The following is a 13279-nucleotide window of genomic DNA, read 5'->3' on the forward strand; positions in this document are numbered from 1 at the left end:
TATCGATGTGTAAGAAGCATCACTTTCCTCTTCTGTTTCTTTGCAGTTCCGTCTGAAGTGCAGCTTCTCAAACGAGAACATTTTAATCGATGGTACAGCCTCCGTGCATATTTCTGTGCGTTATCCATTGCAAAGTTGCCTTTACAGGTAAGACTGTTATGGCATCATGGACTCAAGTGGTCCTGTTGTAAATGATCTGTCAAGTTACTGCAGTTCTGTGATTAAAAATGACAGTGAGACAAGGAGTAAGGCACAGTTAATGTTGTCATCTGTAACTACCTGTGCCCTATTTCTGCAAGACATTGTAGTTTCTGCATTATATACATAAATGTATGTCTCCAGAAGATAGTAGGGAGGTTGAATGGGCAGTGAAGCCCTAAAATGGAGGCTTATACAACACCTGTGACTTTTCTAACAAATTTTATGGCAGTTCCATCACTTAACAAATTGAAATTTACTGCATGCCAGTGCTGATCCATCAGGTGAGAGGTTATTACTGCTTCTACAGGTGTCAGTCAATTACAGAGAAACTTTAAATGTCTCATATAAAAGCTTGAGAGTGCTGAGGCATACAGCAGTTATCAGTTAACTGATATTTACTTGTTCTCTTGAATTTCCATTTTGAATATAATATCATTTTCCAGTTTTGTGTGGAAATATGACTGACCTACCTCTTACACTCCCAGTCTAGGACCATGGCAGTAAATGTGTTAAGTTAAAAGCTCTGAAGTACAAAACTGAAATCATTAGATTTACATGTGTCCAGGTCTGCTATTGTGGATACAGATAAAAATAACTCATTGCAGATTTTTAATTCTTGGGGTGAGATGGGACTGAGCTCACTTGGTACGTCGGCCACTAATTGGCCTATTGTACCGGCCCCGGATGATAGAAGACAATGATTGTGAAGCAGTGAGTGGAATGAAGAGTGGCAGGAGAAACTGAATTACTCGGAGAAAACCTGCCACAGTGTCACTTTGTCCACCACAAATCCCACATGACCTTACCTGGGATTGAACCTGGGCCACTGCAGTGGGAAACCAGCGATTGACTGCCTGAGCTGTGGCACGGCTTCATTGCAGACCTTGGTATGCCATTAAGAAGGGACTGAAAACATATCCTCATGTACAAAAGGCTAGTGTTTGTTATTTGGCTATTAATGTATGCTACCAGTCAGAATATAATATAATTAAAAATATGAGCAGAAGATGGCAGCAGTAAGTAACGATGGGAAGCTTGCTTGAGCTGATACTCCAACATCCATCTTTGCAAAAACGTTCAAAGTCTACCTGTTTGTAGCAACACTGCTTAGTGCATATTGCTATTCAGTCAAGGTCAACATATTAGTATGAAAAGAGTGGAACACCCTTCGAAGGTTTCTCTGGGGACAAGTAGATTTGAACAGTAAAGCAAGTAAAAACTTACATGAATGTTATTTAACACTGACATTACTGACTTGGGTGTCACTGAAATTTAATGATAATTGAGGAAAAACCTTAAACCAAGGGATGTAACTGGAGGTTCAGTTGTATAACTGTCTTCCCAGAACTTTTGAAATTAATAGTGTTCATTGAAGTAATGACTTCCATGTGATCCTCAGGGACTATAACGTATGAGAGCAGAGCTCAGTGCAGTAAGCCCAGTATGACCAAGCTTCCTGTAGAAATGGCAGCAGGTGTTACGTTAGTTACAAAATAACAATGAGCAGAATAGGAGGAGTAAGATTGACATGTCAGACATTTTCTTTCTAGTGTTGCTGAAGTCGCTTATGTTTATGTGTCTTGTAACTTCATTTTTCTGTGTCTTACAGATTTTCATCGGCACAGTTTATGTTTGCTCTGTGTACTGGATTTCAAACCAGCCACTTGAGTTGGCTCGACTGTGCCAATTCCTTGTTATCTGCCTCCTGATTGGCTTTGTTTCTGAGAACCTTGGTTTAACCATATCATCTAGGCTTGATATTGTTGTAAGTATAATTAAAAACAGAGATTATAAGTAGCATATCATGACTAACCAGTTCTTCACAGTGGAAAATTGGCCTCTTATTTAGTGGCCTTTTTTGGTTCACAGATTCTGTTTGTGTACACTGGACAGTGAAATGCCATATTTTTCTCATTTTCCCACTTAACTGAGATATCTGATAGTCTGAATTTATTGGTATTGCAGTGAAACCTCCAATTAGCATTCAGTGTTAATGATCCATAGTCAGTAACCTCACTGTTAAATTACTTCCATTTAAGATTTTCCTCAGTTTACTATTCAAATGCATTGCTTCCCAAAGAAACCATAAATGGGAGTTTCGCCCTGTACAGAGTTTAAGGAAGTGAAGGAGTTTTTGGAGTGAAGCTCCATTAGTTTCTGTATTATCTGTTGTAAGTGTAACATCTGACTTTACAAAGTTTAAATTGAGATGGTTACTTTCTTTATTTTTATTTTTAATAATTTGGAGGGTTATATGAAATGATATTAGTCTTGTGCTATCACAGACCTTATGAATAGGATGTATAGAGGAAATTGTACACATCATCACATAATAAGGGTGACTATAGACTGGGTTTGGATTTGTAATTCAAAATATTGAAAACTTACTATCGTAGTTACAAGTAACTGTAATAATGTCACTAATTCACACACTCTACAGTTCACTACAGCATGCACTAAGTCCTCTCAGTTTGCCATGTGTTCACTGGTTGTCTGCTAATGGCTTCCAACAATGTAGCTTCCTCAGTTTCCATGTTCACATCCTTGCTGGCTGGCAGCTGTCTCACAAATAACTCGGCATTCCTGTGCAACAGCCTCCAACTGTCTCACAGCAGCTTTGACTGGTCTATCTGCTCGCTGACTCCATCTAGGTACTCAACCCAGTAAATTGCTGCTGGGCCTCACTCACACAGTTGTTCTTGGTATTGTGACCCATGGCCATATTTTTCTTTCCAGAGTTTTATGTGTTTTGAAATGGGACCTCCTCTTCAACAAAAGGAGGGGTCTGACTGCTGCTGATCACTCCCCTGCTACTAAGGAGTGACTGTGCTGGCTCACTCCCTCACTCCCTCACTCACCCACCCATCCACTCACTCACGCTCTTGGTTGGCCTGTGTTTTGATTATCACCTCTGCAGAGTAAGAATGAAGTAAAGCTATTGACACAGTCCCACTAGGCTGTGAGATGTCGAGGCTCCCAAGTTTTCCAGACAGTCATCTTACAGATGGCAGTGAGGTTGTCAGCCATATGTGCTGGCTGTCCTTTAGTCCCAGGAAAATTTCTGATACTTGTTTATGTTAGCCATCTCTGCTGCTTAAACTATTTTGGCTTTCAGCAGATTCTACAATAATTTTGAGTAGTGCTGCTTATGCGTTAAGGTCTGGTATAGTACTAGAAGATGAAATGTACATGAAGTACCTATATCGAAGTGATGTTACAATGAAGTGGCATTTTATACGGTCTATATGCGATTTCTTTTGTAAATGTTAATGATATGGTTGACTGTATTAATCCAAACAAATAGATAATTACCTTCACCTGTAAGCAGCATTACTAAAAAACATGCAAAATTCCCTCAACCCACTCTATGAAAAAGGTCTGATAATGGTGTAAGACTGACACCAAAAGATGTAACTTTTAATTACTATAACTAAAGTTTTTGTTTCACTGAAATCTGGTCACCAATGAAAACCTTTCTTCACTCATTACATTGGGAAAAAATGGTGTTTCTAACATATGTTTCCTACTAAAATACATCCTGAGGTTTGGTTTCTGAATTATTCCCATCAGCATAAGGAAACCTAGGAATATCCTAATTTCATTCGAAGTTATGGGAACCCACTTTTGAAAGCGCTATTTTATTAGCGTCGGGGCAAGAAACTGTCCCGCCAGACAAGTTACGTGACCAAATGCCATGGGGCTCTGATAAGAAGGTGTCGCAAAGCAGAAAAGGAATAACAGATTCATAAATGTTGACACAGGCGTCAGGCAACTTCGACCCCAAGGTTCGTAACATCGTAAATCAGACACAGCTTCTTTGTTGCCAGTAAGCCAAGCCAGTAAAAAGAAATACACACACAGATAACAAGCACTCAATGAAAGTTAGCTAACAAATTATCTCTCTGTAAGCAAGTCGGAGTGTGAGTTGGAACAATTCTTTCGTAAGCAGCAGACACCAGATGCTTTGTCCCAAGCAAAGCGAGTAAAAAAAAAATACCACACACAAACATATAGCAAGGAATGAAAGAAGTCAGTGTTAGCTGACATATACATTCACTGGAAGTACACACATCAGAGCGTAGGCGTTAAGAATTCTTAGTGAAAAGTTTGGACGCAATATATGCAGCGCGCACGCTTACAGCACGGCTTTGAGTGGCCACAGACGGTGAGTCGCACATGCTTAGGGATTTAAATGGCTCCGCTAAAAGTCACCCTCAAGGGGTTAAGAGATTACAGATCTTACCTCTTCCATGTAACTATATATTCTCGTTATTAAGCTTCATTATAAATAACCAAGAACGTTTTCAGACCAGTTCGGATGTACACAGTGTTAACATGAGAAACAAGCACCATCTCCATAGACCGGTTGCTAACCTGACATGTTTTCAGAAAAGTGCATATTATTCAACAATCTACCGTCAGTCTCTGAAGTCTAATGAATGAAAAGGCGCAATTTAAATTGGCTCTGAAACGATACTTAAATACACACACATTCTACTCTCTTCATGAATTCCTAGTGCCTAAAAATGGCTCGTCCTTTTAAAAGGTTATATACATAGCATAACTTGACAGCATTGACTTATATATGTATTTATGGCTTTTGTATTTGTATGACTTGTTCCACATCCCACAGTCATTCTGACTTACTTTGGATCTATGGAATATAATGTATGTGTGTATGTATGTATTTCATTCTTAACAATTAAAGACCATCACATGCTTCATATAGTCTAGTATATTTTCCTTATTAAATGTTCATATACTGTATTCCACTAATCATATTTCTTTACTAAACAGTGTTTCACTATAAATTTTCTGTATTTGTGATTCCTGTCATCAGTTCCCTTATTAAACAGACTACTTGAGTATATAGTGTTTTCCACTGTTCAGTTTTCCTTATTAAATCTACCACTTTAGAAAATATTGTTTTCCACCAATCAGTTTGCCTTATTAATCATAACACTCAAGAGAATATTGTATTTCACTACCCAGTTTTCCTTACTAAACTGGCCGCTTCAGAGTATAGTGTTTTCCGTTAATCAGTTTTCCTTGTTAAACGTAGTGATTGTAATATATTGTGTTACACTAATCATTTTTTTATCTTCCTTAACAGAACAGTATTTTTATTGGACCAGTATTGTCAGTTCCGCTAATGCTGTTTGCGGTTTATGGAATGGGTGCTGGTACTACCAGCATTCCGATCTACATGCGAGTACTTATGTGCCTGAGTTATCTGCGCTTTGGGTTTGAAGGCCTCATGTATGCCGTATATGGTAATGATCGGTCCATGATGCCCTGTCCTCCTGAAGAGATATACTGCCACTTTCGCAGCCCAAAGACTCTTCTCCTTGAGACTGGCATGGAGAATTCGAACATATGGGTGGCTGTTCTAGCACTTACAGCATACATGATATTCTTTAAAGCTATGAGTTATTTCTTGCTACGCTGGAGGTTGTCACGACATCGTGACTTTGCTGCTCTCAACTATGTTGGTCGAATAATCAAGACACATTTCAATTTCACACAACAGCACAAGTGATGGATCTATGTTTCACTGGGTGGTAGCCATATTTTGGATTTAAGCACATGCTTTAAGCAATCGAATTGTAATTGGACTGAAATAATCAGCCTTTCCTTGCTGGATTTCAGGTTTTTGAGGCAGTGACTGTGAAGAGTACAGTATCCTGTGTTGTAATGACATGTAATTTGGAGAAAGCTTGGCAAGTCAAGCAAGAAACCAGCAGCAGCAGCACCACAGGCCTTGGGTTGCAGATGGTGTGTTTCTGCGAAATGCCAGGCTGTCTCTGAACTACATGGTGTTACATCTCAGAAGACTGCAGTCTTCATAATCCTTTCCTTGTCTGCTGTGATATGTATCTGTTATTTCATGAATGTTGGACTGAGTTAAGAATTCTTGATGATATGTTGTACATATGCTCTCTAATTTGTGTTTTAACTGACATGATATTTTGTTGAACTTGAAGTATTTGTTGTTAAGGAAAAAAATTCATTCTCTGCTGTCACAAAGTTTCTTTGATCGATTGAATGAATGATTCCTTCTTGAAGCTTTTCTGTACCAGTATTTGTTTCATTTTAAATTAAAATAATGAAAATTAATTGTCCTAATATTTTTTTCTGTATTAATAGTGTGTTGTATTATCTACACTTTTGGACCATTAATTGAGTAGAGCAAATTGACATTGCCTTTTCTTAATCCAATTTGCTGCTATTCTGTGATGCTGATGTTGCCACATTCTAGGCCCATATTATCAAACACAATCATGTCAACGCCAACAGTAGTATAAAAGAAGAACTGGTCTGTCGAATGCAAGAGCAGAAGAATAAGCCAAGAGAGTTTGGCAGGGTATCCCATAGGATATATGGCCACTAGGACAGAGTGTATATCACCTGGAACTCACCTAGCTCTCTTCATGGATGATACCTGCATGTATGAAATAAAGAGCAAACTGCAATGCAGCCTTACTGCAGTGAAATTGTGTCTTGAAGCTGGAATATAAAGTTCAGTGAGGAACACACTCGAGCGATCTATTTCTCTAGCAGACTTAAGGTACTTGAGGACATACTGCAACTAAACTGACAGAATGTCCCCTTTATGAATAACGTAAAGTAGCCTGATGTCATCTTGGACAGGAGGCCAAGGCCCTGAATATGTACATAAGGATGTATTCTGTATTAAGACATGGGTGTTTAAATATCAATATTAAAGTTACTCTTTATATTGAGGCCGCACCATAGCTCAAGCGGTTAGGCACTGGCTTCCCACCATGGCGACCCAGGTTCAATCCCGGGTCTGGTCAAGTGAGATTTGTGGTGGACAAAGTGGCACTGTGGTGGGTTTTCTCCGAGTACTTCGGTTTCCCCTGCCAATCTTCATTCCACCAAATTCTCCATCATCATAATCACCTGGGGCAGGTACAATAGGTCAATCAGTGGCTGCCATGCCTAGTGGACCCAGTTGGACTCCACCCCCTACTAAGCGAATTTTTTACTCCTTATATTACTCTAATTAGATCAATAATGGTTTATGCCTGCTCCACCTGGGAGTATGGGCAGGTGTCCAACCCATGAAACTGCAGTGCCTATAGAACTGAGTTCTTACCCTTTCAAAATGAATCTTTGCAAAGAAAATTATTAATATGAAAATTGTAGAAAATTTCAGTGTTCTGCCATAGGGGGGGGGGGGCTAGGTAAATTCATTGATCTCTTTGGCGTTTGCCTCTTTGGCTTCGAGTTCGCAGTTCTCCTGGGACGCTTGGGGGATGCAGGAGGCGATAGGGGTAGGGTGTCTGACGTGTGGGATGGGGTCTATTAATATTACACCACATTCCTATTCTACTCTTCTTCTCACGGGACTCCGGGTCTCCTATACCTCTCTCTCTCTTACACCGTGCCGTGGACCGTGCTTCGGTATTCTTAAGCCTGTTCTATATAGTCCTCACTCCCACTCCCTGGGGTTTGCACTTTAATAATGTTACCCTCAATTTTCATGGCTATAAGTGGTAGTTCCACTTACTTGCGGCAGTGATGCAGAAGAACATCACCATCCAGCACTCTCTCAGTGTCATCTCGACGATGGCCTTCGGCCACAACTCTACTGAAAATTTCTGATAAAATCTCCCTTTTTAGTTTCCTCTAGTATTTTTATACCCTCTTTTTGCTAACTCGTCAACTTCCGGGAGGGTGTACTCCTACCCGCAATGACATGGCTAGCTCTCATTGGCTGCCTGCCGATAAGGGGTTCGGGTTGTCCAGTCTGGCCGCCCTGTTGACTCAGCATTTTTACCTCAAAGCGTCTTCCTGGTCTACCTTCTTATAACCTACTTCCTTCTCGTCAGCATTCCGTTTCATATTTCCTAACTGTATTTCAAAATACTTGTTCTAGTCTAGCCCCAAACATATTAACATTGAAAACATAATACCTTCCATAAACCTGAGGGCATAACATTCAGTGCTCTGAAATTCCACATGAGCCATAAACGTTAATAATGTTAAAAATAAGATTTTATCGTAGTATTGAAATTTTTTCTTATGGGATTACGTGAAGAACATTGTCTACCAGGTAAAGATCAACGACCTTCAACAGCTGGAAGCCTGCATAAAGGGATGCAGTGGCTATGGTAACACCAAACATTATTCAAACAACGTGGAACGAGGTCGAATATTGTCTGGATATTTGTCGTGCCACCAGTGGAGCCCACATTGAAATTTACTGAAAATTTCTGAGTTATATACTTGGAAAAAAACTTTGATAGTTTCCCTTTGTAATGGTATACCCATAAATGTGTATAATAAATGCAGTCTGAGATATAGTTATTTTATTTTAGATACCTTTCATCTGGTCACCAAGTATAACAAAGGAATTAAGATTTTTCTTATGGAATGTTAACCTTTATTTATAGCTTTCATTGAATATATGTCCGTTGTGTTCATTATATTATATATATTATTACAGTCCATTACCATCAACACTTATTTACAAATTCGTCTTTGGCATATATGTTTGACTTCTACAACATCAGTTGTCTTCCCACGTAACAGTTTTGCAGCTCCTCCTCAACTATGCAAATTTTATGTTCCACGTTATCCTCTTATACATAACGTATACAATTTTTACACAGTAATTAAAGCAATATGTATGACACATAGTGACAGTGCACCTAAAATTTCCAATTTTATTTAACATTACATAGTATAATTAATGATTTAAATTACTATCCCTGAATGTTTATATATTAATGTATTATATTATTATATGTAATGTTTATACATAAACACTCACTGCCACCAAGAGGCTCATATCTCGTATGAGTTTTATTTTTTTTTATTGCTAGTGGGCTGGGACTAAGTCCCTTGTACTGCAGCCACTTCTCGCCTATTGTACCAGCCCCAGATGATAGGTGAGGGTGACTGTGGAGCAGTTGGTGGAATGAAGATTGGCAGGGGAAACTGAAGCACTCAGAGAAAACCTGCTTCAGCGCTACTTTGTCCACCACAAATCCCACTTAACCAGACTCGGGATCGAACCCGGGCCGCCGCGGTGGGAAGCCAGCGACTAACCACTTGAGCTATGGTGCGGCCCTCATTGTGTGAGTAAGTGTTCATGATAATGAATTACAATAAAAATATATATTTTAATTATGTATGGCAATGGTTGTATTAATAATAATAAACAAAGAGCATTTGCTTGGAAGAACATCACCAGTTACAAAGTGTTAATAATTAAGAAACATATATGTGAGAGGATGTTGCACAAGGTTCTCACTCAGCGCGAATAGGGATTAGAGCAGTCTTGTGATAGTGGTTTCACTCATAATGTTAAACTATAACAGACACACTTTTCTCTGTAAATCTCTCTCCTCCATAATATAGAGTGTTTCAAACTCATTTATGAAGATTTGAGGTTTTCACGGCGGTGACTATGAAGAAAGTAGTCTTCTGGGATTTGGCAACGTGTATATGTGGTGTTAACCGACGTTTCGGAGGAACGTATCGCCTCCATCTTCAGGGTAGAAGGAAAAATATAAGGAATCCGCAGGCGAAGACACCGGGTGTATACAGTATCACGTGCGAGTGGGGCAAGCTCTATATCGGGCAGACAGGCCACTCCGTGGACATGAGGTTGAAGGAGCATCAGCGGCACATCCATCCCGAACATCTGGACAAGTCAGCCGTAGCTGAACACAGCATCGTTCTGGGACACCGCATTCAGCTTCAGAATACCTCCATCCTCGCCACCAAGACCCGCTATATGGATCGCATCATTAGGGAGGCAATTGAGATTGAACTCTATCCCGAAAATATGAACAGATAGGGGGGGGGTTGTCTCAGCAAGTCATGGAAGCCCCTTATCTGTTCTCTTAAAAAACCCCCGCAGGAATATGACACCAGATCCAGAAGGCTACACAGGCCATGACCGACTAACATAACAACCCCCACCCCCCCAGCTTAAGGGTTAGTGCCCATCCTTTAAACTTGGCTTTCTCTCCCCTAACACAAAACCCTGCTTCTGTCCCAGCTCCTCCCCCCCTCCTCACTCCAACGATTTCACATTATACTTGCCCTTCCCCCCTTCCTTCACTGCTCTCACATAGCTGTGCATATTTCCAACACTAGTCTGCTTGTACCGGTTCTCACGGTCTCTTCGCCTGCGGATTTCTTATATTTTTCCTTCTACCCTGAAGATGGAGGCGATACGTTCCTCCGAAACCTCGGTTAACATCACATATACACGGTGCCAAATCCCAGAAGACTACTTTCTTCATTTATGAAGGTTTTATGACATTTATCTTGTACACTAATATTCTTACATACATACTTAGTGCAGGGGCTGCAGTCTGAATGTCGCTGCGAGGGCCTCAGTCTTACGCATCGTTGCTGTGTCCATCGAATTTTGAGAAGGGTTGGCTTGATTAGTATGGTGATGGTGATAGTAGTTGCAGCTTCTGAAACAGAATCCCATTCCATCTGGACATGGCTAACTGTCCATGGAGACACCACAGAGCATGTGGATTTTAGTGCCTTTTCATTTGTGACAAGGTGTAAAAAAATTAATTTGTAAAGTAACTTTTGAAACAGCCCCGGAGTACAAGAGATTAGGTTGCAAATTATTTATCCGGAGAAAGTTTCTCACTAGTGCCTGGAAAGTCATTACCTTTCTTTCATAACTTTTCTTGTTAAAAAAAAAATGTAAGAAATTTGTGCATGTAAGAAGCAAGTCGTACTGTATGAGGAAGGCGAAGGTAGCAAATGTGTATAGATCTGGTGGTACGTGGGTAAGACATGGGTGTAGTATTGGGAAGTAGCGGGTTCGAGACCACGGTGTCTTTTGTCAATAGAAATTGAAAAGTGAATAAATAAATACGATTTTTATGCAGCTTTAAACCAAGTCGTAGAATATGAGGAGGATCGCAGAAAGTTGCAGCATAGATGTTCTGGTGGTCTAGCGGTAAGGCACAGGCGTTGTAAATGAAAGGTCTGTGGTTCGAAACCACAAGAATTTTTGTAATGAGATTTTTATGGAATTATATAGCGAGATGTAACATAAGAGGAACATTAAAGGTCAAAAATTTCCGTTGCGTTGGTGGCCTAGTGGTAAAACACCGGCGTAGTGAACGAAGGTTCGAGACTAAGTATAGTTTTGTGATTTAGAAAGTAAGTTAATTGATTTTTCTGGAATTATAACCGAAGATGTAGCTTAAGAGGAAGATAAAAGGAAGTAAATATCAGAGGTGCTGGTGGTCTAGGGGGTAAGACAACAGCTTAGTGTTCAGAAGGTCCCTGGTTCAAAACCAGTAGGATTTTTGTGAAAAAAATGAAAAGAAGAAAACAAACAGCAGCGCAAGAAGTGAAGAGGTAGAGATAAGAAGGTGGGAAGGGGCGAGGGAGGGTAGATTTTTGCTTTTTTTTTGCGGCCGCTCATTAAGACACTCAACCTAAGCGGGTTTTATTAAAATCCACATGGGATCAAAAAGAAAAAAATTTGGCCCACCTTCCGCCCACCAACCACCCGCCCTTAGGGGGTGACTTTGACTTATTCATTTCAGACCAAGTTCCATGAACGAGAGTTAGCAACAAAATCTGATATAACTGCAGCGCATTCTGTTGACTAAAACCTCATGGAAAGCCACGAAGTGTAGTTAAAATATAGCATCTTAGTATCTTATTGGGCTGTGCGAACCGCTTCTCTGAAGAATTCATTCTATAGGGTAGGGCAGGAGGTACTGAGGATGGAAGCGTGGGACCCCACCCTCAGCCACCCTTATAATCACGCAGAAAGTTAATTTCTTGAGACAATGATAAATCAGCGAGAGATAACAAGAAATTATTTTAAACTGTAGCGCCATCTGTTGAACATTACAACATCTGTTCAACAGATGGCGCTGTACTTTTATTTCATAATTGCTTAACTCTCGCGGATTTGGTTTGGTCTCAAGTAATTAACTTTCTGCCTGACACGAAGAGCGATCGTGGGTACGGTCCCACGTTTCGCCATCTGTGGACTAATGTTCAACAGATGGCGCTTTTTATTATTTCATATGAATACTATGGAAGCGGTCCCACGCTTCGCTATCTGTGGAGTAATGTTCAACAGATGGCGCTACCTTTTTATTTCATATGGATATGAATACTGTGGAAGCCTGGGACTTCACCCTCACCCTTTCTTGGGGTTACGCAGAAAGTTAATAACTTGAAATCAAGCTAAATAGGCGAGAGTAAACAAGAAAATATTTAAAACTGTAGAGCCATCTGTTGAACATTACTCCACAAGTGATTAACTTGCGTCAGAGGAACGGTTTCCACAGCCCACTAAGATGCTACATTTTAAGTACACTTCGTGGCTTTCCATGAGGTTTAAGTCCACAGATGGCACTACAGTTATTTTATAAGTCCACAGTTATAAGTCCATAGTATTCATATCCATATGAAATAAAAAGGAAGCGCCATCTGTTGAACATTACTCCACAGATAGCGAAGCGTGGGACCGCTTCCATAGTATTCATATGAAATAATAAAAAGCGCCATCTGTTGAACATTAGTCCACAGATGGCGAAACGTGGGACCGTACCCACGATCGCTCTTCGTGTCAGGCAGAAAGTTAATTACTTGAGACCAAACCAAATCCGCGAGAGTTAAGCAATTATGAAATAAAAGTACAGCGCCATCTGTTGAACAGATGTTGTAATGTTCAACAGATGGCGCTACAGTTTAAAATAATTTCTTGTTATCTCTCGCTGATTTATCATTGTCTCAAGAAATTAACTTTCTGCGTGATTATAAGGGTGGCTGAGGGTGGGGTCCCACGCTTCCATCCTCAGTACCTCCTGCCCTACCCTATAGAATGAATTCTTCAGAGAAGCGGTTCGCACAGCCCAATAAGATACTAAGATGCTATATTTTAACTACACTTCGTGGCTTTCCATGAGGTTTTAGTCAACAGAATGCGCTGCAGTTATATCAGATTTTGTTGCTAACTCTCGTTCATGGAACTTGGTCTGAAATGAATAAGTCAAAGTCACCCCCTAAGGGCGGGTGGTTGGTGGGCGGAAGGTGGGCCAAA

At 40.2% G+C, this 13279-nt stretch overlaps 1 protein-coding gene across 4 annotated transcripts in view; it reads left to right on the forward strand.

Annotated features, from left to right (window-relative positions):
- LOC111862679 (ATP-binding cassette sub-family G member 1) overlaps nt 1-6323 on the forward strand; it is a 122147-nt gene extending 115824 nt beyond the window's left edge. For 3 of the 4 annotated variants that reach the window (XM_023848240.2, XM_023848237.2, XM_023848238.1), the window contains 3 exons: nt 47-147; nt 1811-1966; nt 5315-6323. In XM_023848240.2, coding sequence (XP_023704008.1) covers nt 47-147; nt 1811-1966; nt 5315-5740 — 683 coding nt within the window. In that variant the 3' untranslated portion in view covers nt 5741-6323. Of the gene's footprint in view, nt 1-46; nt 148-806; nt 911-1810; nt 1967-5314 lie in introns of those variants that run through there. The other variant, XM_023848239.2, reaches the window with a different exon arrangement.
- Nucleotides 6324-13279: the final 6956 nt, after the last annotated feature.

Source organism: Cryptotermes secundus, unplaced genomic scaffold (assembly GCF_002891405.2).
Source record: "Cryptotermes secundus unplaced genomic scaffold, Csec_1.0 scaffold5, whole genome shotgun sequence".
NCBI classification, from domain to species: Eukaryota; Metazoa; Arthropoda; class Insecta; order Blattodea; family Kalotermitidae; genus Cryptotermes; species Cryptotermes secundus.